At 41.0% G+C, this 26904-nt stretch overlaps 2 protein-coding genes across 2 annotated transcripts in view; one reads left to right on the top strand and one right to left on the bottom strand.

The window, feature by feature from the left end:
- The window catches only part of shq1 (SHQ1, H/ACA ribonucleoprotein assembly factor), a 51928-nt gene extending 45594 nt beyond the window's left edge, over positions 1-6334 (bottom strand). Inside the window, exons 1-3 of the mRNA XM_080727702.1 lie at positions 6256-6334; positions 4726-4892; positions 3739-3803 (exon numbers count right to left, since the gene is read on the bottom strand). Coding sequence (XP_080583828.1) covers positions 3739-3803; positions 4726-4868 — 208 coding nt within the window. The 5' untranslated portion in view covers positions 4869-4892; positions 6256-6334. The remainder of the gene's footprint in view (positions 1-3738; positions 3804-4725; positions 4893-6255) is intronic.
- A 678-nt stretch (positions 6335-7012) lies between these two features.
- On the top strand, positions 7013-24325 carry gxylt2 (glucoside xylosyltransferase 2). The gene is made up of 7 exons (XM_080728489.1): positions 7013-7311; positions 14495-14693; positions 17430-17561; positions 18671-18922; positions 20402-20525; positions 22440-22612; positions 23654-24325. Exons 1-7 carry the CDS (start codon positions 7016-7018, stop codon positions 23828-23830), a joined length of 1353 nt encoding a protein of 450 aa, XP_080584615.1. The 5' UTR covers positions 7013-7015; the 3' UTR covers positions 23831-24325.
- The last annotated feature ends 2579 nt before the right edge of the window (positions 24326-26904 follow it).

The following is a 26904-nucleotide window of genomic DNA, read 5'->3' as shown; positions in this document are numbered from 1 at the left end:
ATTTCAATAATAAAGTTTTGTTGCTTGTCGCCGTATCTATCTATCTATAGAGAGGGAGAGAGAGAGGAAAGTACAGTTGAATACTGTAGTTTTGGAGAGAATATTTTAAACCCAATGAACTAGGATTGAGAAAAATGAAATATTTTTCACACCCAAGCAGATTAAGGCTTGTTTCCATTGGGGTCCTTTGTACTCATGTGTGCCGTGTGCGCTTTTAAACTGTTACACCTTCATACAGGTGACCACTGAACTGAATTCATTCATTTAATTGCATTAGCCTTACACCTAACAACTTTGGTAAGATTGTGGACAGATTTGGAAAAGATTTCTTAAAGACTACCCCTCACACTATAAGATTTGAAAAAGACTCCCCAAAGACTGTAGGATGATTTTTCAAAGATTTCAGTTGTTAGATGTGTATGCCTCTAAAGATTTTGTAAAGACTGGCTCAAGATTCCCTTTTATTTGCTGAAATATGCCTATTATATAGCCTTGTGTTCCTAAATAAATTATAATATTATTATAAAGCATTAGGCTAACCATAAATGAAAATAGCCGATCTACAAGCTCAGTCACAGCGCGTCGCATCAGAGTATTGCAGTATTGATACTTTTACTTGATTACTTTTTCACTGCACTGCCGTGCACAGTCTGCACACACACACCGAGCTCCGCCTTCCTCCCTCAGCCCTGTGGTGCCCCCCTGTGCCTCTCCTCTCTAGTTTTCAACTCTCAGCCGGCGCAGATCGATCCTATCAACTATTATCAACGTTGAATGTTTGGAATAATGGAAACGCGGAGAAATAACTAATAAAGGGCTGTTGTAGTAGCCGCACCAACAACGACCAGGCTGGCAGCTCAGGCAGCGTCTTTTGGGGAATAAATGGCTTGGCTTTTGGCTTGTTCTGTTTTGGTTGTAGGCTAGGCTACGTCATTGTATTCATTCAGACTCAGCCCCGATTTGTGAAAATATTAAACCAGTTTGATATTCTCGTAACAGAATCTGGCTCTCAAGTTGGGGTAAAAATCGAGTCGGACCACTACCTCACATTTAACGACTGAGTAACGACTGAGTCACGGGAGCGCGCCGCAAATAGCCCCGATTTTATTAAGATTGAGAAATCTTTACCAAGTTGTTAGATGTAAGGGGTCCTTTAAGTCAAGTGCAGGATCAAAGGTGTCCAGTGTAGTCTGGGCTGACAGTCAATACTTTTGTACTTTTACTGACGTAGCCTATATGTTGAATTGAGGACTTTTGAGTGGTGTGGGGGTGGGGGGGGGCTGTAGGCAAATTTGCGAGGTTGTTGTATCTAGACTGATTGATTGATTGAAGAGTTTAGCACTGTTTGCAATAGAAGACGCAACAATACACAACATTGGCACACACACACAGTCCCATTTCGCGACCCACTGACACAGTACTTGGGAAACAATGCTTAAAACATCATACTCACGCAGCTTTATAGACGCTGTCTGTATCTGTGCTCTCTCTATCTCCGAGGAATGAACGCACACTCACTCACTCATTCACTCACTCACACACGCGACGCGAGCGAAAAGCGGTTGTCCGTGGTGTAACCTACTTATTATAACTCTATGGGTGTAACATGTTGAAAAATTAAAAAATATCCGTGCCGTGTGGCAAGCGACGTCGCAAATGCATCATCCCAATGAACAAACCTCCTTTGTTACAGAGGTTGAGTAGGTATCGGCGTTATGTCGCTGTACTGTCTGGGTATATAGGTGAAGTGAATGAATAGGCTATCAGCCTCTCACCAAATCTGTCATGTGTGCGCACTATAGCCCATGCAGGGACTCATGGGTTACGCGAGGCTACAGCAAGAGTGGACACTGTCTATTGACAAACTATTGGTCCCGTTTGAGCTACTCTGTTCTGTTGTGCTGGTCTCACTCTGCTCATTGATACTTTTACTTCAGTATAAAATGTCCACCACTGATTTCACACGTTACGTGTTCACTTTCAACATCAAGGCAAAAGAAATGGCAGCTTTTAATCTATGCATAAGGATAACACTTGTCGAGTTACGTTCTAGACTCGCATAGAAACACGACACATATTCGGTACCACTTCCCAACTTCAGGTCTCAAGTAAAAGTACCAAAGTATCGCTACCAACGTACCATGCTTGTTATTAACGGAATACACAAACACACGTGTGTCTCGTCAAACATCGCTGTTTTTAGGTGATTCACACATCCAGCATAGAGGTTAATGTTGTACTTGGATCCATTCCACGCGCAATGTAAGTAGTGGGAGAGGGTTAGCCATTATTCCAGCTCACTACACATCCAGCATCGAGGTTAATGTTGTACTTGGATCCATTCCACGCGCAATGTACGTAGTGGGAGAGGGTTAGCCATTATTCCAGCTCACTGTCTCCCTCCCTCTCCCTCTCTCTCGGAGGAAGGGGGGGGGAGCCGAGCACAGACGAGGGAGGGCGAAAAGTGCCGAGGCACAAAGGAGGGACGGCTACTGGGCAGTGGTGCTCGATTACACATCTATGCTATCACGAGAGGCTAAAATACGCTAAAATACGTGCAGACAGCCTGGCTCCGCCCGCCCATCCACCTTCTGACACATGTATCGCCCTCCCCAAACCAAACAAGGGGGGCTACTTGGAGCGACTAGCAAAGCCCACTACAGGAGGAGCACCCGATTCGACATACTGTTGAAATTCAGGGGCGGGCCTCTATATGCAATACATGGAGGCAGCCTAGAGGCAGCCTAACGCCGCCCGCGTGGCCTAATCAGGGGACATTTATCACTTTCCCATGCCCACGTGACTTCCAAAGTGACTTCCAAACCCTAGGTAAAGAGTTTTGTTTGTCAACAAAACTAAAAATGACCAAATGTGGTCACACGTCACACTTTTTCCCTGCTCATATCTCCGCAACCGTTGACCCCATCCATGCCAGATTTTGCACACACACTCCTTGCCTGCCAAACTACAACCTCCAAGGACCCCCAGGGACCCTGGGGGACCCCCAGATGTAAAAAATGACCAAATGTGCAAAAATGACCAAATGACCACCCCAACGGGGCTGCTCGCGGGGAATTCCCGGGGACCACCGACTCCTGGTGCTCCAGAACGGATGCAAAAGTGGTGGCGCCCCCAGTGGAGGACCCCCTGCCACTGCAGCACACATAAAATGCCGTAACTCGGGCTAGGAGCGTCCGGGAGAGCCGGGGCCGGTACCTATTCGTCCGCCAAGGCAACGCGGAGACCCCACCCCTCATTTCTCACATGGCCCTATTCTAGCGCCACCTTCAGGCCGATTTTTAAAACACATTTTTGGACACTGCTCCTACACTTTTTGCCCTAAAATCACGAATATCACTACACAGCATGTCTACACTCATGTCATCAACATGGATCAGGAAGATTTTGGAAAAACAAATTTTTGCCCTATTTGTGGAGATAAGCCACCTACGGTCGCTTATCTCCCGATTAGGGAGTCTTACTGGTAATACACACTTAAAAGTGTAATAACCCTGTATTATGTGTTGTCGTAAAATCAATATAGCAATTAATATTTACAGTTTTGCCATTTAGCAGGCACTCTAAATGACTTACACAGTACAAGGGCCGAGGTAGAGCTGTAAATCCTGGTCAACCAACAAGGTAATTGGTCAAGTAATTCATACAGTAGTTCTTAGTACAACGTAACTAACGGTAGTATCAAACGCAACATCCATCTAAAGAACACACATAACCTACCTTTATCAATGTCAAATGTAGCCTTTTCCCTTCCATCCTCCACTATCCTTCCTGGAAGGGATAATCTGTAGTAATAAACAAGTAACAATAATTATATTAATTCTGATTTACATGTTTATTTTAACATATTTATAAAACACCAACAACTATTAACCCCTTGAGCCCTATTCAAATGTTTTGATTAAAAAAAATGAATAAAATCCACCTATAATGATATGCCAAAATAGGGATGCCATATTAACTCATTGAGTGCCAGCCTATCACCACTAGAGGGCGCCCAGTGACCAGAGAATAATAGAGATATGCTGGTAATGCATGCCCAAGCCCTGGAGCCCAAGCCCAAGCCCTACTTGCCTGAACACTTTCCTTTGTGCATGTACAGGAAGAGGATGAAGTTAGCTTGAAGTTAGCTATTGGCTACCAAGCATTTTAGAAGCCTTATTTTCGTCAACTTAGCCATGATTAAACCTTGCACACCTCATGCATGGGAAAAAAACAGAGAAGAATGAGCTCTAAAAAATCCAATGCAATCCTGGATTGCATTGGAGTGGATTTGTGCAGTTTGTTCACAGCTTTCAAACAAAAAAATCCGATTGGAAATCCGTTCAGGCATTCTTGAGATAATCGCCATTATGTTTTACATGTAATGTAAACAAAAATGGCTGCCCTGTATGTTAGATGGGGTTGTATGGGGGTGGAACATGCAAAATCGCGATTGAAATCATGTTCACCAGATTTGATGGGGTCCAAAAAAAAAAAAAAAAAAATCAAAAAAAATTTTTTCAACATTTTTTTTTTTTATTTTTTTTTTAAAAGCCGAACTTGTTCGGGATCGGCACTCTACGATACGCTAATAAAGCCGAACTAGTTCGGGATTGGCACTCAATGAGTTAAAAGAGGGTACCGTAATATATCCATAGCTGGTTCCAACAAAACTTACCCCATACCTAGTGTCTTTATGATCACTGATCAGTTAGTATAACTCACCGGAGGAAGTAAGGTTTGGCATAGAACTTGAAATCGGTCCCGTCAATGTAGAGGTCAAACTCTGATGTTCTGGTATAGGGCACACGGATGCTGAGAATCAGGTACTGGGGATCCTGACTCAACTCAAAGGCAGGCGTAATCATGATGACCACCAGCTCAGCACTGACCTATAACATCAATGATTGAGTGATCGAATACTTTATTAGAAGTCTGCATAAGAAAAGCACAGCACAGGACAGCACCATTCAGGTACAAGGTTTACTAAAATAGGATTTAAACCCAAGAAAGTACAATGGCTTGTTTATGAGCAGATGTTTTATGCCTTAACCTACTATAAGTAACACTGTCTGTCTAGTACTGTTTGCTACTCAATCAAAACCAATCAGCTATGCAGGACATGCCTCAGAGTCCTCCATCCTCCAACACAGCGGTTCTCAACCTTTTCAGGCTGTGACCCCCAAAATAATCATATTTGAACTGATGACCCTCCTCCCTGCACACAAGCACTTGGAATTGTACGAGTTGGCATTGCATTTAGTTTGACTCGATCTATTCCATTTTGAAAATAGCTGTTCTACATGCACACAACCACAACGCCTCGCAACGCGAGCATGTAGATCTGCAATTTTCACAATTTCTGCCTCTAATATTTGACAATTTGACCAATGTTTGACCAGAGGTACTAAAAGGTCTTCAAAGTCCTTAAATTGTCACTTTAGAAATGTGCAGATACCCTGTATACTCTTATACTGTATGTTGGTCTATTTACTGTTGAGTGAAAAAACTATGTTAACATTAAACTAAACATCTGGGGACCCCCCAAAATAATTTGGTAACCCCTCTGGGGGTCCCGACCCACAGGTTGAGAACCACTGCTCCAACAGACCCTGGGTACCTCAATGAGACTTATGAGAGCAGGCAATTAAACGACGCCATCTAGTGGTTGACTATGGTCTTGAACGATGTTTAGTCAGTGTCTGATGTGTGAAAGTCCCAAGCAGCACATGTGCCACATCGACTGAGAGAGAACTGCCTAATGTTTACGTGTGCTGGCTCAGTAACATCATATAATTAATAAATAGGTTATAGGCTGTACAACGCCCCGCTTAATACAAACTTCAAGTTTGTGTTACGACGCCCTATTAGTGTAAGTCGTAACTTAAATTGGGGCTGTAAATAACTAATAACGCGAGCTAAAGCTAACAAACACAGTCAATTTGGAAGTTGTGTGGCTAATTTGGCTAATGCCTCAATTCAATCTAGCTTCATTGGCGTGAGAAAATATAGGTTTACATTGCCAAAGCAAGTGTCTAAAACATAGTGTTTAAGAAAACACTGGGGAATTATTATACTGTACAGTTGTGGGGGTACAGTAGCAGTGTGTACTGTAAACATATCGCATCATGCGTTGCTACTTGCTAGCCGTTACAAATTGTTTCACTTAAACGATGTACACAGTACAGCAGATGCTAATGAAAAACTCTCTTTAGATGTCACACATTAAACGACACTCAATATATTTGTACGTACGTTTCATAAGGAGTTTGTGGCTGTGAGTTCTGAGCAAGCACGAAGCTTCACTGGCAGCATTGTGGTTCAGCAACGTCCATGTTTAACCGTAGTATAGTGTGTATAGTGGAATCGGATATTGTGAAATGGGTAATGTGTGAACTAAAGTGTAAGTACATTTACTTACTTAAGTACTGTACAATTTTGAGTTTACTTGAGTATTTCCAATACTTTAAAACTTTACTATTTACTTTGTAGATTTTGATTATTATTTGCAAAACGACGCATTGTACTTGTTGTTTGTATTTTCAAAATATTTTGAATACATTTGAAAACTTGAAATGGGACATTCTGCGTAATGAGTATAGCCTACTTTTACTTTACGTACTTTAAGTACATTTTGATGCCATTCATGCCAATACTTTTTTTTTTAACTTTTACTCAAGTACATTTTGAATTCCGTATTTCTATATTGCAGTGTTGATACTTTTACCTAAGTAAAAGATTTGAGTACTTTTTCCACCAGGAGAAGACCCCAAGAAAGAATACATGACTTATATTAGTGTAGTTACGGTAAAGCCACCGTTGAAGCCACTCCTCCTGTGAGTAATGTTTCATGGATGTGATTGTGGAGCTCTTCTCTATCATCTGCAGCGAAATGCAATGCAACCGAGGAGGAGCGCTAACAAAATGTCAACTCTAGGTGTTATTCTCCACTCGCAGACATGAGAGGATCACATTTGTTTGCCTGCTCAAAGAAGTGCCACAACAAGCTCTCACGATGCGAATCCACTGCAAAGTAGTTGCGATCGCCGTGTGTTTCGGAGTTTTCCTACTTTTGTACTTTTTTGGGGGGAATGCTGCAGACGATCCTCTCTTGAAAGAAGTTGATGTGGATTATAACTCTTCTCCATCGTCTTCGCCGGAGCAAGCAGCAGCAGGACACAATGTTGCGTTTAAGTTTACCCCAAAATCCCACGACGAACCTCTCAATGTAATTCGCATGGGAGGAGAGCCACGCAAGGAGCGGAAAGAAGCGACATTTCTCAACAGAAGGGACCATGTGAATGCAAAGAGGTGAGGGCATTTCCCCCATCGTTTTTGCAGAGATTGCTTTTCTCCATGCCTGTGCCACTGTTTCCATTTTGAACACTTATTTTTAAGCAGCAGTTATGCCTCATGCCATGGGCACCTTTCGTCTAATTTGGAAGTTAATTGTGGAACGTCTAGTTTTAGTCTAGTCTAGTTGTGGAACGAGTCTATCTTTTTATTCATTTTTTCTTTTCTTTTCTTTCTTTCTTTTTTCATTTGACAAGTAGGCTAATACTCTCAAATCAAATAGCCTCTTCTGTGCTCAAGGACACTGGTATCACAGTATAGCTTGATCTGTCAAGTGTCAATGGATCATTTTGACATGCATGCTATTTTCCACAATTACATTTCTGATGATCTGTCTGTAAACATGCACAGGCCGTTGAATTAGATTTGAAATATAATTAGAGGACTGAACTGATTGACATTTCATTTTCTTTTCCTGTTCTTTTTACTACGATGTTATTAACAGTGATACAACATCATTTATTATGTGTGACCTCTAGATGAAATTGATATCACCCACTGTGGGTTTATGAATGCCCAGGCATGGGAAAAAATACATATTTTTAAAGGTAAAAGGGTAAAGGTCACCTTGAAAGATGCACATTTCTATACAATAATAAAAAAAGGACTGAAAACCAAATAGATTTGGTAACATTTCTGACAGGATGCTGCAATACTGATGCAATGTGTGTGTGTGTGTGTGTGTGTGTGTGTGTGTGTGTGTGTGTGTGTGTGTGTGTGTGTGTGTGTGTGTGTGTGTGTGTGTGTGTGTGTGTGTGTGTGTGTGTTGTAGACAACTCTCATTGATGACAGTTGACAGTTGGCAAAGTCTGGGAAGATTCATGGTGGTATGACAAGCTTGTCAGGTGTGATTCTCTTGCTGGTAAAAATAAAAGGTTTGCTATAGATAATCCCATTTTGTCTTCACCTTATTGCAGGGTCTTGCATGCAGACAATAGGCAGAGTTTAGCTTTTGCTATTTCTGTTCCAAGGATGGAGGCATTTTATTGTGTCTTCTAATTTAAGCCCACACATCCTCTCTTTCAGTCCGTGTTGAAAGCCACTGATAACATAATAACCAAAATGTGGCTGTGGAAAGCCAATATTCTCCCGCAAAGCTTGCTTGTATGTTGCCCATCCTGTTCAGAGGATGAAAGCCGTAGAGGCGTTATGTTGAGAGAGAAGACCTTATTGTCCTCCCTGGAGCCTCACTCTTGCATGTGTGCTCTGCACAGATAAGGGATATTGGGTGAAAGGGTCACTTGTGACTGTGGAAAACGGCTAACAGGTTTGGCACACACACAAGAGCGAGGGGTGTGATTAGGAGAGAGCGCACTGCATCTCCCTACTGCAGCTTTGTAACTCAAACATTGGTGCTGCTGCTGCTGCTGGCTTTAAAAAAAGCCATCAGTAATGCTCAGAAAATGACATTCATTTTGGGTAGTCTGGGATCACTTCACTTTTCGGGCTTGTAACCGGTCTGGAGCGGAAACCACAAAACGTCATGTTGTAGTACTCAAAGGACTACAATTTGCCGGAAAGATCAAACCGGATTCAGTTTTAACCCAAAATATTCCCCTGCGCTCAAGGACGCACTTTTAGGGCCTACCTAATAAACTCCTTGATGCGGAGTAGTTTTGCTTTTGAAAAATTCGTTTGGTATATGCATCTTTTAGTCCAACTTTTAGCGACTGGCAAGACTACACTAGGCTTCTCGAGCATTTTAATAGAGATTGGGGAAACAAACGGAGGGAACCAAATCAAAGCGACGCCGCTTCTTCTAGTGGTTTCCGCGCTCTAGGCGGAAACCAAACGGGCTGTTGTGAACGAACACCAGGCTTTTTCTCAGAAAGCCTGGTGGGCGAGGTTACATTTTGGGTAACTAGGACACGGGCCTTTAAAGGGATCAAATTGAAAGCAAAGCAAATAATCCATTATTTATTTGGTCAGAATTTCTAAAACATCCTCTGGTTATCCCTAAATTACGTTTATCTTTTCAAAGAAGGAATTGATTAAACGTTAAACCCTCCTTGACAGTTTGGGGATAGTAGGGCTTGTGTTGCTGAACTATTTTACACCCTGCTGTGTATCTTAACAGGGAGTAGACTTATACATACATAGTAGACATACAATCCCTGTTTTTTTCCTAATCCCCATTTCCTCATTACACATCTCTCTACTACTTCCTGCAGCCAAAAATAGTGTGAAGAGCTGCAGCTCTGTCCCAAACAAATTTTAGATTAAAGGCTGTGGGGAAGAAATGGCCAAAAACAATTTGTGTGACTGGCATTGCTAGAAATTGCTAGAGAAACCAGTGTTCACTCTGGTTTATTATTTGAAATGATGAACTCGGTTGCCAATGCCAAATCATTATGAAATAACTCCCATAGCTGTCAATCTGTCACCTTTATTCAGACTGAATTATCACCTGTTTGCAGAGTTTTACCCCAGGGTTGATTATCTCTGCAAACAAATCCCCACACTATTATGGCAAGTTACAGTAAGAGAGACAGCGCTTACTATGACCGTACCCGCAGACTTTATTACAAAACTGTCATTGTGCAAGACTGAATGAATGCTTTCCTAGCTGTGCTTTGAAATCTCCCTGCTCAACCAAGCATCCTGATGTGGTTGAGGAGAGTCTGCTCACGTGGGCCTCTTCAGGGGATGTTATCTGTCTCTGGGTGACTCTCTTTCAGCTTCTGGACAGGTAGTTATGGAGGGCGGGGAGGAAGACATCACAGTGTGAGAAACGCTGGCATTGGAAAACAACACGTGAAGTCTCTACTAGTAACGGCATCCAATCTATATTGATAGGACGTTTCTGTGTGCAGTTTTTGATTGAAGCCGCACAAATTATAATGTAGTGTACAGAGGTGATGCAGCGCTATACAGGACAAATCCGGATGCATCGTCCCCTCACCACATTGACAAACTGGCAGCTTGTGGGCATGGCAATTAGTGTGGTCATTGTAGACTATGACCACACTAATTGCCATGCCCACAAGCCCGTCTCTGTAATTGGCCGAAAGGAAATGGCGATCTTTTAAAAATACTTCGCAATTATTAGTTTACAAACATTGAGACATTGACACATTGTAGATTTGCATGCCGGTTGCATGTAATCACATTTCAACAGATCCCCAAACCTGTTGTTTTGAGGTGCGCTGATTTTGGTTCATTCAACATCCTGTGGTGAGGCTCTCCCAAGGGAGACGCTGAGAAGTGAAGCTTGAGGCTGATTCATACTTGGTCGTGTGACGTGTCGCACACCGAGTATATCCGGCCTAGACCGGACCCCCATATGTGTGCAATTTTGTTTATTGGTGTGACTGTGACCATTTTCATGCCAGACCCCTGAACTGTGTTTTTTGCGGATAGGAGCAGCGGTCCACCTCGCAAGTCCAGATGTAACGTTTGTGACGTGACCTCCAGGCAATTTTAATAAAGGAGCGAGGTTATAGTGTGTCAATGATTGTTGAATGTGACAGGGTAGGTTACTAGGTAGCAATGGTTTTCTCTGCTGAAACTGCAGAAAATTAACACACTTTTAAACTAGCCATTGTAGATGTCAACTAAGTAAAGATTGAGCAACTGCTATTTGGCGTCTAAAATGTAATCAGAAAATAATTTTGTACAAGATCAAGAGAGAAAGCAGTGTGTCTATTTGGCAAATTAAAAATCTCCAATAACATGCTGTTTTTTTTTGTTTTTTTGTACAAATGGGAAATAGCAAGAAGACACTCATGTGGAAAAATCTAAAAGCCTTCAAATAGTATAGTATGGCTAATATATTTGTTGAACTGTAAGTGAGATGGTTTCCAGATGAGCCAGCACTGTTCTTCTCACAAACCTTTTGGATCCCATAGCCTGGGGTCGACAATCCCTCTGTGATTGGCCAATGTCTAGCTTGGAGGGAAGATTACACATGTGTGTTTCAGAAATGGGGAGTCTGTCATGCAACATGGACCCACATTTTCCCTCCCCCCAGACTATAATGAGAGTGTATATTTTTGAGTTCTTGCACAAAATACTGTCACCTGTTCATTTATACCAGGTAGGCCTATTTTCTTGTGACATAATAATGAACATTAATATCTGAAGTTGTTGTCAAGACTGGTTCTTACAATGTTGAGGAAGAGCATATCGTCATGGTCGGGTGAAAACCTTGTATATCCAAAACCGTTCATTATCATTTTAAAAATGATTTAAACTAGTGAAAACAGGTGCGAGGCGTTGCGTGCTTGTAGATCTGCTGTTTTCCCTACTTTTGTGCGACGCTCTTGTATGATGAAGCAGGGCTTTACTTTACGAAAAAACGTACACATTTGAAACTTGGAGATATGAGGTTTCGATATTGCATATGCTGTTAGAGTAAGGAGGAGTTGGATGCCCGCCAGTACTGCCAACCAAAATGAAAAAGTAATGTTTTTTAGCATTTATACACAAAGGTAGACGTGCTGTTGATGCACTCTCATTGCTCTTCTCTGATGATTTGAAAGGGGATGTCTATAATAGGCAGAGTGCTCTTTTAAAGGCGCACTCTCTAACCAGTAATGAATCCAGTCCCTTTGTACTCGGCTGTGAACTCTCAGAATGTTTTCCAGATGTGTGGAGTAATGCTGTGCTGTAACACATTACCTCATGTGTACAGACTGTACGTGCTTCATGCGAAAAGGAATGGGGCCTGTAGTTTTCATACAGAAATCATCTTGAGGAAGGTCTATTTTAACTTCACAGTTTTACTTGCAACATACTTACACACACAGCATCATAGGATGTACGGAAGGCAGTGTTGTAAGGTAAAAAGGAAAGATGCATTATGACAACCATGAAGGCAGGTCAGCTTTTGGAATTATTACTATTTATTTTAATCGTTTTCGTCTGTCCTTGACCTACCTAATCGGTTCTTATAATCATTGTCCCTCGGCCATGAAGAAAACAAGGTGTCATGCTTGGAGATTATCTCCTCCACACCTGTAAAATGTCACTCTTCTCTTCGGTTTTCGATTCAGGCTCAAAGGAAATCCTCTCTTTTGGCAGAATAGAACTCGTTCCATCACCCTCCCCGAAAACCGGCAAACAAAAGATGTTTTGTTTGTGTTTTTCTTTTTCTTTTTTCCTCTTCTTTTTTGACTGTAGGCTAGCAATCTTCCCTCCCTACAGTTGTGCTAACATTTACATTTGCATGTGTCATTAAAACCAGCCCCACACATCGTATTTGGCCGACAGACAATGAATATTGGCCTAGCTTCAGGCTCCACACAACACACAGTACAAATGTTTCTCTTTTTATGGTGGAGAGAGATTGGTCTGGGCTGCTGAGTCTATTTGAATTCAACTACAGTTCCACCTCTGTCTGCAGAGAGATTTGTTTTTTTCCCTTTCTTTTTTTACATCAGATAAAGGAACTCCATGTTTTATTTTTTTGTTTTTTGTTTTTTGAGCGTGGAAGAACAAAGCCCAGTGGGAACACAGAACTTCACGGACCACCGCCGCGGACCACCGGAGCGGCGCCGCAAACCACCGCGACCGATAGTAATCCGTGGAGGGGTAGAACGCATGGTAGAACGTAATTTTCTGGCCAGGATTTGTGGATTAAGAGGTTAAAATCCTTCACCATGGTAAACACTGTAGCCAAGCGGAGGCGCTTCCTGGAGACCAGAGCAGATAAGCTGTGATTGGCCGGTAGTGTACCATGTGTGCATGATCGGCGATGTGATTGGTCAACGTATACACAACGTATACAGATGATGCAGATTACGTCATTTTGGCGCGAAATCCGGTCCACGGCCAGGATCATAGAAAACATATAAAGAGAAGGCTTCAGAAGCTGAAAATAACGGAGTGGGTGTTCTAAAACTTTAGCGATTTAACAGTTAGGACAATTTTAAGATTTGTTTTATAAAAAAAGTTACATGGTACAACTTTAAGTGCAAAAATGGAATGGTTAAATTAACACCCAGGGGTCAGAATGTTTTGCTCTGTGCTCTGGCTACCTGTCTGGTAAGGAGACAGTGATTGCTAGGATGTTTCCGCAGCTACCTGTCTGGTAAGGAGACAGTGATTGCTAGGATGTTTCCGCAGCATGCGTGCCGTCATTTTCAATGTGGGGTCCATGCGGGCGCTCCAGGACATCCCCAGCAAAATGACTGATGATAGTTAGGAAACAAATTGTACCCATCTGGGGTCTGTAACTTGGAGAGTGTGTGGAAATGCACCCTTACTGGCCCATTTGGTAACACATGTACATTCAACTGTGTGTGTGTGTGTGTGTGTGTGTGTGTGTGTGTGTGTGTGTGTGTGTGTGTGTGTGTGTGTGTGTGTGTGTGTGTGTGTGTGTGTGTGTGTGTGTGTGTGTGTGTGTGTGTGTGTGTGTGTGTGTGTGTGTGCGCGCGTGCGTACACGGCTGTCTACAAAGGGATGTACACAGCATAGAATAGTGGAACTCATAGCAAAGGACATGTTAAAATATCATGCATCTACAGTGAGAATGTACAAACATTCCCGTGTAATTTCATCCATATTCCATCTGTGATAACCCAGACATATTTACATCTTTGACAGCTAATACACCAAATGTTGTTGTAGTTGAAGAGTCCAGGGAAGTGTCTGTATTAGGCATGCACCTTTGACCTTAGCCTAGAGGAAGCCTTTATGACCAAGGTCTCTAAATACCAACCACTCCTGCATACCATCTCACAGCTGAGTTATAGGTGCAGATTATTTGTTTTTATGTTTGGAAGCCTAGGATATACCCACAGACTGATTGTTAGAGTGTTTCAACAACTTGGGATGCACAAAAAGGAGGCAAAATATTTATATGGCGGAGACGCTGTTACTTATGCCCCTAGAGCAGTGTTTCTCAAACTTTCTAATTTCAAGGTCTCCCCTTAACTGTTGACAGTGTACAAATGGAACCAAAATTTGGTTCCATTTGTACAAATTTGGTTCCATTTGTACACTTGTCAGAGTTACAGACTTGTATGGGTCCATTTAGACCCACCTAAAGGAAGTCCCTGGAATCCACTTTGAGAACCACTGACCTAGAGTACAGAGTGACATGCCTATTGTATCATGAAAACATGTGTCCCTGTATGTTTCTCCTGAATAATGAATAAATGGTTAAAATGTGTCTTTTTTTCCCTCCCCTTTACTGTAGACAAAAGAGTGATGTGGGCCGGGGCGCGTGGAAGCGGGTTGGTGCTGCTGAGGAGGTCATGCACCTGGCTGTGGTTGCCTGTGGGAACAGGCTGGACGAGACTCTCACCATGGTCAAATCAGCGCTCCTGTTCAGCATAAAGAGGATAACGTTTCACATCTTTGCCGAAGACCCTTTGGCCTCACAGTTTGAAAAAGGGGTAAGTGGGCTTAAGCGGCCGAGGCCAGAATGTATGTCTCAATCAATGTACAGTGTTTTAAATTGCATGTTTGTGTATTTAACATGGAAATGGGGCACATTGTTCAGATATACGTATGTATCCTCCTGCCGTTTCAATTGCACAAAATTCACAGTACAACATTGTAGATCAGAACTTTGCAAATCAACAAAACAACTTCACAATCGTCCAGATTCGCTCATAAAATATGCACACGAATCACGATTTATAGCCTTCTAAAAAGAAGGGAGCAGACTGAAGTAATGTTACAGTAAATTAGAAAATATGTTTGGTGAGTTTTATTAATCTCTGTGCACTTGTACAATCCATTTTCTGCATAACGTGTTTTAGTAATAGAAGCAATCTTAGAGCAGATTTCCTATTCTGAAACCCACTCAATGTGAAGATTGGAAGTGTGGGTGTTACAATATTTACCAATAAGAAACCATCTGTCTATCTGTATTTCTCTGTTATAAAATAGGCTAAGGATTATTTTCATAATCGATTAACGGGACGATTATAGAAACAATTAGTACATTACTTGAATTACTTGTCTCTCATTTAGCTACCTTTTACATTTTAGGTTATTTTAGGCATTTAAGCTTTCAGAATGAATTAATTCGAGGAAAGGGTGATGCACTTTAGTGCAACAGTTACTCATGGATGGATGAACTTGAATTGATTGCCCTACTCTTACAGAGCAATTGCTATCAATCAAGTGACAGTTTGACATTTTCCAACTCTGGAAATAACAGACATAAGTTTCTTTCAGTCTATCTATCTCGTATTGATTTGAATTAATTTAATACAATTTACTATTCATTTAAGCTTATAACACAGGTGTTTTTTCCCCACGTTGTTGTTATATTATTATTACCTATTCACGGTTGCTCTTTTCCCAAGGGTGGATGTAGGATATAGAATAGAAAATACAAAATATAATAATAATTATTGTTGTTATTATAAATAAATACAAATATAATACCAATAAAGAAAATGAATCTATTGATTTAGTGGAAAACCACCACGTATGAGGTGGATAGGTTCACACTGTATTTACCCGTCTCTGATACGTTGCAAGCCTTGGATCGGTGCTTTTTTAAAGTAGGAGTTGTTAAACATTCCTCCTGGGTCTGTAATAGATGACATCAAGATCAGAGCCCTGTTGTAAACCCTAGCCTCTCTGACTCATCCTCTCATAGCACAGGCGTTTGAGCCTTTTATCTCAAGGTTAGGCCATAATATATCATCAGGACATTCCACTGTACCACCATTACCATGCATCACTTCAAAGTCACCTCTGTAGAGGTGCCTGTCGTGATCTTTCTTCTTAGTTCCAGTGGTGATGATGATGCAGTTAACCATCAATCTAACAAATGTCACCTGATGGTAACATGAAGCTTTAATGGCTTATTTTGGATGTTTACTTTCATGTAGGGCTGTCACAATTATAATTACATAATCGTCTAATCGCGATTATGTCAAATAATCGCGATTATTTTTCATAATCGTCATAATCGTTTCAATGTTGGCTATCGGCTATTTCCACTATCAATGTTCTTTTTTAAGTATGAGTTGTCAAATATGTCAGTAATTTTATGTGTCATATCTGCCATGTGCAACTTCAAGGCCTACAAGCCAAACAGAAATGTTATTGTCAATGACCAAAACCAATTAATTAACCAACCTTTAATTGGTTAACCAATTAACCGCAATTATTTGAGTGACAATTAATCTTCATGTAAAATGTCATAATTGTGACAGCCCTACTTTCATGTGCACATGGGAAAACCTTATGTAGAAAGGAACCTGGTACTTGTTATTGTTGTTGTGGCACATTGGAGACCATGCGAGCAACAAGTGCAGTAGTTGCAGTGGTCGGAGATAGTTGAGTGCCTCATATGCATGCAGGCATTTCACTTAAGTTTTTATTAGGCACAAAAACAACGAATGATGACCAAATTGCTGTACAATGAGAAAAACGTAAATCATCTTCTTCTTCTAAAAAACATGATTATTCAACAATCTAGTTTCTTTTATCTGTTCACCTTGCTAGCACAAACCCTCTCACTTTTTCCACTCACTTCTGGGCCAAATTATTAAATCATGCTGACTATTATAACGGAAAATCACATGCTCTCAGATGGTAAAGCCTGGATCTGTGCGGCAAGGTATACCTCTGCTCCAGACATCTGTCTGGAGAGTTGTTTCACTGCCCGCAAATAGAGAAAACAGCTGGCAGCATTATGTTCCTTGTGGAACAACACGCCACCACAGGACATGACATCAGTTTACATGGGGCGTCTTTACAAACACACCCGTAAGCTACCTCCAAGAGAAGGCTATCATCTGTCAAGAATAATGACCTGTTTCTGCTCGGTGTGGAGCTGATCCTCCTTTAACACCTTTACCTGTTCTCTACCTTTTCACAAGCACACCAGGATTATGTCACATGTTAGCAAGCGATGTCTGTCATGGCCATCTATAACGAAGAAAATGTGTTCTGAGTCGATGCATTCTCCACTTTTAGAGCCGAAATGTATTTCGGTTCGACCCTGTCTAAACTACAATATTACGTCATTCGTTCGGCTGTCATTACCGTCATTAGTTCGGTGCTGCAGAGATTTTGTGACTCGACGAAACCGAAATAAATTTGTCTCTAAAAGCGGAGTATGCATTGGCCCTAACTGTGTGCTCACTGTGCTGTTTCACTTTTAGCTGAACGAGTGGCCTAAAGCGATCTCAGCCAAGTTCCAGTATAAAATCTACCCCATCACCTTCTCAGTGGGGAACACAGAGGAGTGGAAGAAGCTCTTCAAGCCCTGTGCTGCTCAGAGGCTCTTTCTCCCCGTAAGACTTCACCACTTCTTACTTCCATATTACATACTTTTTTTTTTAACCTTTGCAAATATGCTGTATAATATATACTGTATATAAACTGTATATCGTCACTGTCTGGCCAAAACCTCCTAACTCCATTTTTGAGGTTTTAGATTTTTTGGCATAAATCAGGGCTATTGAACACCCTTTACATCTGAGTGTTGGTTAAAATAATATTGAACCAATGCAGTGATGTCATTACGTGCGCATCCCGCATCAAAAACTCATTCAAGTCGCCCAGGGACTCATTCCATGTCATGGTCCTGGGGTCCCGGGGATGCGCCTCCAATTGGAGTCCATGTTAAAATAATTTACCGAGTCGTGGTAAAAGAAAAACATTTTAAAATTCCACAGACACCACCATTGTTCATGGGTGAAAGCATCCTACTTTACCCTACGTTAACACAAATAAAATCCACGTAGAAAGTCTTAAACAGGCGATAGAAACGTCAATGTTTTGATTCCACCGACATCAGACGCCATTTTGCGCGCCCAAATTCATTAGGGGCACATGTTTTAGTAGTTCTAAGTTCAAACATTAGCCAAATTGTAAAATAAATATAAGAAATAGGCAAACATTTTGAAAATAGCCAATCTACAAGCTCACAGTGCTCGAAAACATTGTATTGAGGACTCATAAAACTTTTCTGGGACCCATTTGAATGACCACCTGTGGGTCCCGGGACCCATTACATTGAAAACCTAGTAACATCACAATGGAAAGTAGTAAAAAGTGCTTGGGACAAAACCTCCTAACGCCACACTTTCTGCCAAACCTCCACTCCACCCGATTGGCCCTCTCTTTTTTTTCATAAATATGTGCTATTGAACACCCTTTACGTCTGTGTTTTGGTTAAAATAATATTGAACCAATGAAAATTTGTAAAAAGCCCTTCGGTCAAAACCTCCTAACTCCAGTCTTGAGCTCATTTTCCCGAAAATGAACATTTTGTAGTTAAAAGGTTTCGGTCCGACAGCAGAGATATATGTATGTATGTTTTTGAAAATGTAGATGAGGACGGCGTCAATAAGGTTTCTTTTTGTTATTATTATTACAACAACTGTCAATGTGCCACCAGGTCATCCTGAAAGACGTGGACTCGTTGCTTTATGTAGACACTGACGTGCTGTTTCTGCGTCCCATGGACGACATGTGGGCCTTTCTCAAGGCCTTCAACAGCACCCAGCTGGCGGCCATGGCCCCGGAGCACGAGATCCCCAAGATAGGCTGGTACAGCCGCTTCGCTCGCCACCCCTTCTATGGCGTCACCGGGGTCAACTCTGGGGTCATGCTCATGAACCTCACCAGGATCCGCAAGACAATGTTCAAAGTAAGACACAAACGCCCTTCCACAAAACTAAACCGTCTTATATCTCCCTTTGTTATGATTACAGAACGGACATTTATCTGCTTGAGCCAGCGCAGACATGTGTAGGGCTGTCACGATTATTACATAATTGTCTAATCGCAATTATTTGACATAATCGCAATTATTTTGTGATAATCGTTTACACATGTTGACAAATGTTTATATATGTTCATTTATTTAAAAAATAGTGGAAATAGCAGATCTACAAGCTCATGCGACGCGTTGTGAGCTTGTAGATCGACTATTTCCACTATCAATGTTCTTTTTAAAGTGAAAGTTGTAAAATATGTCAGTAATTTCTTTGTATATTTAGGTTATGTGTCATATCTGCCATGTGCAACTTCAAAGCCTACAAGCCAAACAGAAATGTAATTGTCAACGACAGAAACACAATTAAATCTTTAATCACAATTATTTGAGTGACAATTAATCGTCATGTAAATTGTCATAATCTTGACAGCCCTATACATGTGTTGACTCACGCTCATACTGATGCCATGACCGTCAACTATCAGATAGACTGACGTCTGTGCACAATGATATGAGATGCATATTCTACTCCTATTCCTTTCCTTGTCTCCTATCTTCTGGTCACGTCGTGTCCTAGTACTGTTATATTCTCTGTGTGTGTGATAAACATAAACTAATACACTTCAGAACGTGGGATACTGCCTGGTGTCCTCTTGTTCTCCGAGCTCGTCACTCAACTGAACCATCACTTACCACCCTTAGGACCACATGGCTGGTCAACTAAATTCACAATACCCTGTAATTACTCAAAGGGCCATACCAGCTTCAGTATTATGTCATTGTCTATTCACACGTCATAGCATATCGTACACAAGTACATAAACATACAGTAGACCATATTAATGGTAATGGAATTATTTTAACTATGTATACATAGTGAACAAAAACATATTTTCTCCATGAACTATTTTCGCCTAGAGAATCTGTGCTCTAAAATGCAATAGCACACAACAATACTGTGAGATCCAACAAAAATGGTTGCCAGTAATGTTAAGTATGCATAAGTCATAGTCAATGAGCTAAACATGGACAGAAATGAGGGGACAATGTGTATGTATGTGCTCTATAATCTGCATAAAACAATACAAAAGAAGCCTATTAAGCGAAAATGTATATGCTGTACTTTGCAGTCGAGAGAGTTGTTCCTTTTGATTCCTGTCTCAGAGTTTCCACTGTCTCTACTGGCTCAGTGCTGAGTGGGCTGTGACTGAAGTCTGCTAATTGCCAGGCTGACATTTCAGGCTTCTGCCATCAGAAATCAATTTAGACGCTCTCCAGGACCCAATGAGCACGGGAAATCGCAGGTTGAAGATCAAATGTAAATGTACCTTGCTTTGATTATGCAGAAGAAATCACACTTCTCGAGCTGTTAAGAAAAACGTTCCTATTTTGTCCTTCTTTTCCCTCCAGAACAGCATGATAGCCAGTGGTCTGTCCTGGGAGGACCTTCTGCACCCTCTTTACCAGAAGTACAAGAACCACATCACCTGGGGGGACCAGGACCTCCTCAACATTATTTTCCATTACAACACAGGTAACCTTTAGAACTAGAAAAGCCTCTGTGTCATTTTAGATGTTGTTATGTATATTATCAACAGGATTTCTTCTTTTTTTTTAAATAGAAGATTTTCTGAAAACTTAGGTTAGGATTTAGAAGGTGTTTTTAAAGGGTCGCACTCCGTGGCAAGATTGAGTATTCTTTTATTTCTCCATATCGTTACGAGAAAGAACAGTTCAGCTATCCAGCCTTTGTCAGTGTGTGTACACTGTAAATGTAATATCATTTTTTTTAAATAGAGAATTCCCCTTAATCAGAAGGGTTCATTGGTCAATGCAGTAAATCTATGTTTTACTGCATACTATGTTTTACTCCCAGTTGCAAAGTGTTTGCAATTGGGAGTCAAGCATGCTCGGATAGATTACAGTATATGTATATTGAATCTGAGGATGAAAATGCAGTCAAAATAAACCATAATGTGCACTCTGATATTTCTGCACGCAGTGCAATTTAGCGTTTAGCAATATATCAATATGTAAATTCCAACGTTTAAAGCATCGTCAGCACAATGCACCTCTTCTCATGTGTGCATTATGGGTAGACCAGTTGGTGCAGAAGAAGTCTACGTTACCAATCTGAATCTGTGAACGCAGCGTTGTCTGGCTGTAGGCAACACCAGAGTACCAGGTGCAGTCTCCAGATGTAAGTGCTCAGAGCCACAGGCAGAGTTGTTGGCAGGGGAGTCACAAGGGGGGGGGGGGGGGGGGGGGTAGTGAGACTGATTTACGTGGAGGGGCCCTAATATAGCTGTTGAAAAATATATATTTTTTGAAAAGTCGTGAAAATGTGTGCAAATCTTTGAATATAGTATTTTTTAAGTGTACATTTGTAACTCAAATTTTGCTTCTGGGGGGTCCCTGGAACTAGATGAGGGTCTGTGGCCAAATACATATCATTTTGGGGGTCCTTAACATGAAAAGATTTGAGCACCACTGACATAGAAACATTGGTTTTTCAAAAAGCCTTAGAAGGATTTGTAATGAATGTTTTCATGATTTTTCAAAAAATAGCAGATCTACAAGCTCTCACAGTGAGCTTGTATATCTGCTGTTTTTCAATAGTTAAAGCGCTCCCAGTCGCTCCCAGTCTAAATTGGTTAAACCCCCTCCCCCTATGAAGAACATTCATGGGGTGAACCGCAGTGAATCCTTGTACCCAGGCCAGGGCCCAGAGTTTGTTTTGCGACACCCCTGATCACTGGAGGAAGCCACAAAACCGAAAAACAACAGCCACGTGAATTCGCCTGTGTGTTCATGTTTCTGTGTGTATTTGTCTATGTAGTGAGCTTTTCCCTGCCATCTCCATAGAGACCTCGCAGTCTGTACATAGATTGTACCAGCTCATGCTTTGGCGGTCTGTCATCCGTTTACAGATGGATGCATTCTGGTTACATACACAGCGCTTCCAATTGGATAATTCATTTGATCTTTCATATGTTTATTTATTTATTTCACTTTCAAATGACAAACCATGATCCATGTTTGTTTAATATATTGTATCATAATTTTTGCGCATATATTATTAGGCAATTCACACAGTATTTGGTAGGATAGTAGAGAGAAGTAACAGTGTGTGTGTGTGTGTGTGTGTGTGTGGGGGGGGGGGGGGGGGGGGGTACATGCAACACAGTTCTCCAGACGGAATGGAGCCAGGGACATTGCAACCATGGTTACTGACCATGGCTACTGACGTGCACTGCCCATACATGTTTCAATCAGAAATATTGTTTAAGAAAAGGGTAAATGCACATTTTGAGTACTGATTAAAATAAAGAATGCCGCTTCATATAAATAATATTTAGGCCAAATGACCCTGACTTTGCGTTGGAGCATATCTTACTTAGTTAAACAGAAATCTCACAAAATGTGGTCGATTTATTCTTGTTTCCAGAGTGTCTCTTCACCTTTCCCTGCCAGTGGAACTATAGGCCTGATCACTGTATGTATGGGAGCAACTGCAAAGGTGCAGAAGAGGAAGGGGTGTCCATTCTCCATGGAAACCGTGGAGTGTATCATGATGACAAGCAGCCGGCCTTCAAAGCAGTCTATGATGCAATACATGATGTGAGTGAGCCTCTAATGTATTTTATTTTAAACACTGCACACCCACGTATGTTGTGTATATACAGGCTATGTACTGTATACCCCTCAGTAAATGTACAAAAGCAGTATATCGTCGCTGTTGACCAGACCAAGATCAACCCCTACACCCCCACCCGGTCACTTAGATCAGCCAACACAGGGATGCTGACAGAACCCTCGCTCAAAACTCCAGGGCAAAAATCCACTCGTCCGAGACAGTTTGCCCTCCTGGCCCCCAAGTTGTGGAATAAACTCCCTGTCGCACTTAGAACAACGGACTCACTCGCTAGCTTTCGCCGTGGACTGAAGACTCACCTTTTCAGACTCCACCTAAACCCTTAGCACTACAGAAAAAGAATCAATGAATACATGAAGCTAGTTAGCATTTGTTTTTGTTTTTTAGGTTTTTTCAGAACTTTGATTATATTGTGTTTTTTCTAGATAGATATCCATTTGCATTTGTTATATTGTTGATGATGTACTGACATATTATCTTGTTTATTATTGTGATGTTATCTGCTTATTGTAAGTCGCTTTGGATTAAAAGCGTCTGCTAAATGCCTAAACTGTAAACTGTAAACTGTTGGGCAGAAACCTCGTATCTCCCAAGTTCCAAATATGTAAATTCTTTCACAAAGTAAAGCACTGCTTCATCACACAAGGCCGTCGCACAAAAGTAGTGAAAACAGCTGATCTACAAGCACACAACGCCACATCGCGAGGCGTTGTGTGCTTGTAGATCGGCTGTTTTCACTAGTTTAGTTCATTTTTTAAATGATAAACACAAAACAAACGGTTTCCACCCGACTTCGACGATAGCTATAGATTGTGTTTACATTTCTCAATGGGGGTTTATGTACTTCCCAGTTTATCTATGTTAAATGGTATGTAAATCTAGATCTGCTGGGTTAGAGATGTGTTGCCGGGAGATTTCTATCCACATTTACTGGGAAATCTATACACGTCGATTTACTGCTGAAACTAGAGATAGAACTGACACTTGTCCATTTTTCTGTTCTGCAGTACCCCTTTGAGGAGAACCTGTTCCAGTCGCTATTTTACCCCATCCAGACCAAGTTCCTGGACACCGTCAACACGCTGTGTGGCAGAATCCCACAGGTCTTCCTCAAGCAGATAGAGAAGACAATGAGAAACGTATATGAGCAGAAAGTGGTACGCCACGCAAAACCTAAACAATAGCCGATGAACAATGGCTGGATTATGGACAGAGTAAACGTTGCTCAATCAATTGACATAACTGGGGACCATCTTGCTATGGTTTATGAGTCATGTCAGGATCTGCCAGCAGGCAAGGCTCCGGAATTAACAGTAGTATCAGTTGTGTTTACAGTTGTCTTCAACACAAAACACATGATATTCAACTTCCTTGGAATGGATTTTTTCTTTTTCTTTTTTTTCCTTTTTTTTATGACGACTGTGATTGACCCTTTGTCAAGTCCCGCCCGTGGTCCCGTCCCTCTTCGTGTCCATTGGCTTGGACGAGAAACCTCTCTCTTCCATCCACTACCATTGAACAAACATGTTTTTCAGTTGCTTCCTATTAATGTATTCAATTCTTATTCAGAATTTGGCTTCAGTAAAAAGGAACATCTCAGGTGCAGTATAGTTACTGGGCATAATGTGGTTTCTTTTCTTCCCAAAACTGGGTATCTTTCAAGATTTTAACATACTCAGCAGTCAGCATAAACAACCAGAAGGAGGCGGAACCATGGTGGAACAAGTCAGGATGAGCCTGCAGGTTGGTCGGTCAGGGACCAATCAGAAGGCTGACTTAGGGTCCATTGTATGACTATGGACAAGCATCTCTTTACACAGAACCAGTGATCCAGTGATCAAGATTTAGTTTGCCTTATTGCTGTTTTACAATGTGCATAACCTGGTTATGTATAGATGTGCAGTGGGTAAATGAATGATGATGTTGGGAAACTGTAAGGCCGCAATCAGACATATGCGTGAGACATCTTCTCCGTATCGTTTGAGAATGAGGGGGGGAGGGGTAGGTCCAATACATTTTCTATCTAAGTCACGTGGTTTCATGTCGTTGCCGTGTCTCTTGCTCAACCGAAGGCTGTCTTTTGGCCAAGAGATTTGCAAGAGACAAAAAAACATGTGACCTTCATTGACAATGAATTGGACCCCCCCCCCCCCCCCCTCATTCTCAGACGATACGGACACGATAGCTCTCGCAACTGTTTGTAGCGCGCCTAACACCTGTGTTGTCTTTTTTTTCCTTTTTCTTATTTCTTTTTTTTTCCCCCCTAGGTGGTGTCTTAAAAGAAAACATTTTTGGCAAACTTATTTTTGTCAACTACATGTTGCATGAAAATATGTGCCTTGAATACCTTATTGTCTTTTCTTTTCTTTTTTTTTTTTGTAAAGGTGTTATTACAATCCAAAATCTAATTTGCCTAGGAGGGGCATTGGTGGTTCTTTTATTATTATTATTATTATTTTGTAATGTTAAAGGGATAGTCTACTTTCAAAAAAACTTTTTGTCATTGTATGGTCTAATCAGGCTTGTATGAACACCCTGAACAGTTTTTAATTTTCTTCATTCAGTATTTAGATATTTGATGTAAATGGTATCTGGTCCTCCAGGCCCAGGGCCTCTCCCCACACACACTCATTGTAACTTCAAACTCCATTTTAACCATGATAGATTCATTAAAAACACCCATTATTTTTTATGGTGACTCATACTACACTCCTAATATGTGAGCAGGCCGTGTTTTTTCAATAACCTTTTTCATTTATTTATAATAATTATTTTGGAAAATGGAAAAAATTAAATACAATAAAAATATCTAAAAAATAAATGAGAAACGTTATGGAAAAAACACGGCCTGCTCACATATTAGGAGGGTAGTATGAGTCACCATAAAAAATAATGGGTGTTTTTAATGAATCTATCATGGTTAAAATGGAGTTTGAAGTTACAATGAGTGTGTGTGGGGAGAGGTCCTGGGCCTGGAGGGCCGAATAACATTTACATCAAATATCCAAATACTGAATGAAGTAAATTAAAAACTGTTCAGGGTGTTCATACAAGCCTGATTAGACTATACAATGACAAAAAGTTTTTTGAAAGTGGAATATCCCTTTAAGTAAAGGCTGTCGATAGTTTTGGAAGGTTTTTACTACTTGATGTAGTAAGTTAATAAGCCACTCTTCAAAAATCACATGAATGTTTTACCCATAACTTGAACAATACATGTGTGAAGGAGAACAGTGGAGAGCTGTATACGTACCTGCTGTGCAGCTGCTTAATATCACAGACAGTATTAAATGCAACACAACTCCGCAAACATGAATAGTGATGTTACATACAGAATGTTAAAATGCACTTTCGGACAGAGGTGATTTTTTTTAAGAGGACCGTATGGTAGTTTGTACTTTGTATTTTCAATGTAGATGCTATGCTACACTGACAAGTGAACCAAAAAGTGCTAGCATTTTAAACGATGAACGAGAACTGAATATGTGCCATATAAATAATTTTAAACTGTAATGTTTACGGTTTTAAAAAAAAGAAGAAAGATATAGACCTATGTCTATGAAAAAGTATCTTATTTTGCAATATATTTGGTATGGTGTGAATACAAGGTAAATATATTTTGACAACACGACAGTCAATGTGGTGTGTTGGCCTCTATGTATCAAGTTATTCAAACTGGAAACTGAAAAAAGCTGTACAGTTAACCATATTGGTGTTACTGAATAAAGCAAAGCAAAACAGCATCTGTTTAAGCATCTTTGATATAATTCAAATAAACGGATCGGACAAAATACTGTTTACTACAGTATATACACATGTTGTATCCCTTTTAATGTTATTTATTTATTATTTTTTAGATAGGATAGTAGAGAGAGGAAACCGAGGGCAGTAGATATGCAACATAGTTCTCCATCATGGATCCAATGTAGACAGACACACTTAACCAGTTTCACTTAAGAGATGTTATGTCACGCACCGAAATATTACATTATGCTACAGTAGGTCACATGGTCTTTCTCCAAACAGTCTGAAAAGGGGGCGGGACCAATCAGTTAGTAGTGAATGTATACTTTTTCCGTTGTTCAGTGCCGCGCGCAACTTGTCGCGTTTGCGACGCCTTGTGAGCTTTTGAAGCAAGGTTATTTTCTGTCACCACACGGACACAGAGAAGTGCTCACTGCTGAACAACAGTGAACAACAGCTCCACGGTCGCTCCGGTTGCTGTACCGATTATACTGAAGGACACAGCCGCAAAATA

This window comes from Nannobrachium achirus (assembly GCF_963921795.1).
Source record: "Nannobrachium achirus genome assembly, chromosome: 6".
Taxonomy (NCBI): domain Eukaryota; kingdom Metazoa; phylum Chordata; class Actinopteri; order Myctophiformes; family Myctophidae; genus Nannobrachium; species Nannobrachium achirus.
This window is presented reverse-complemented; position numbering and strand designations above follow the sequence as displayed.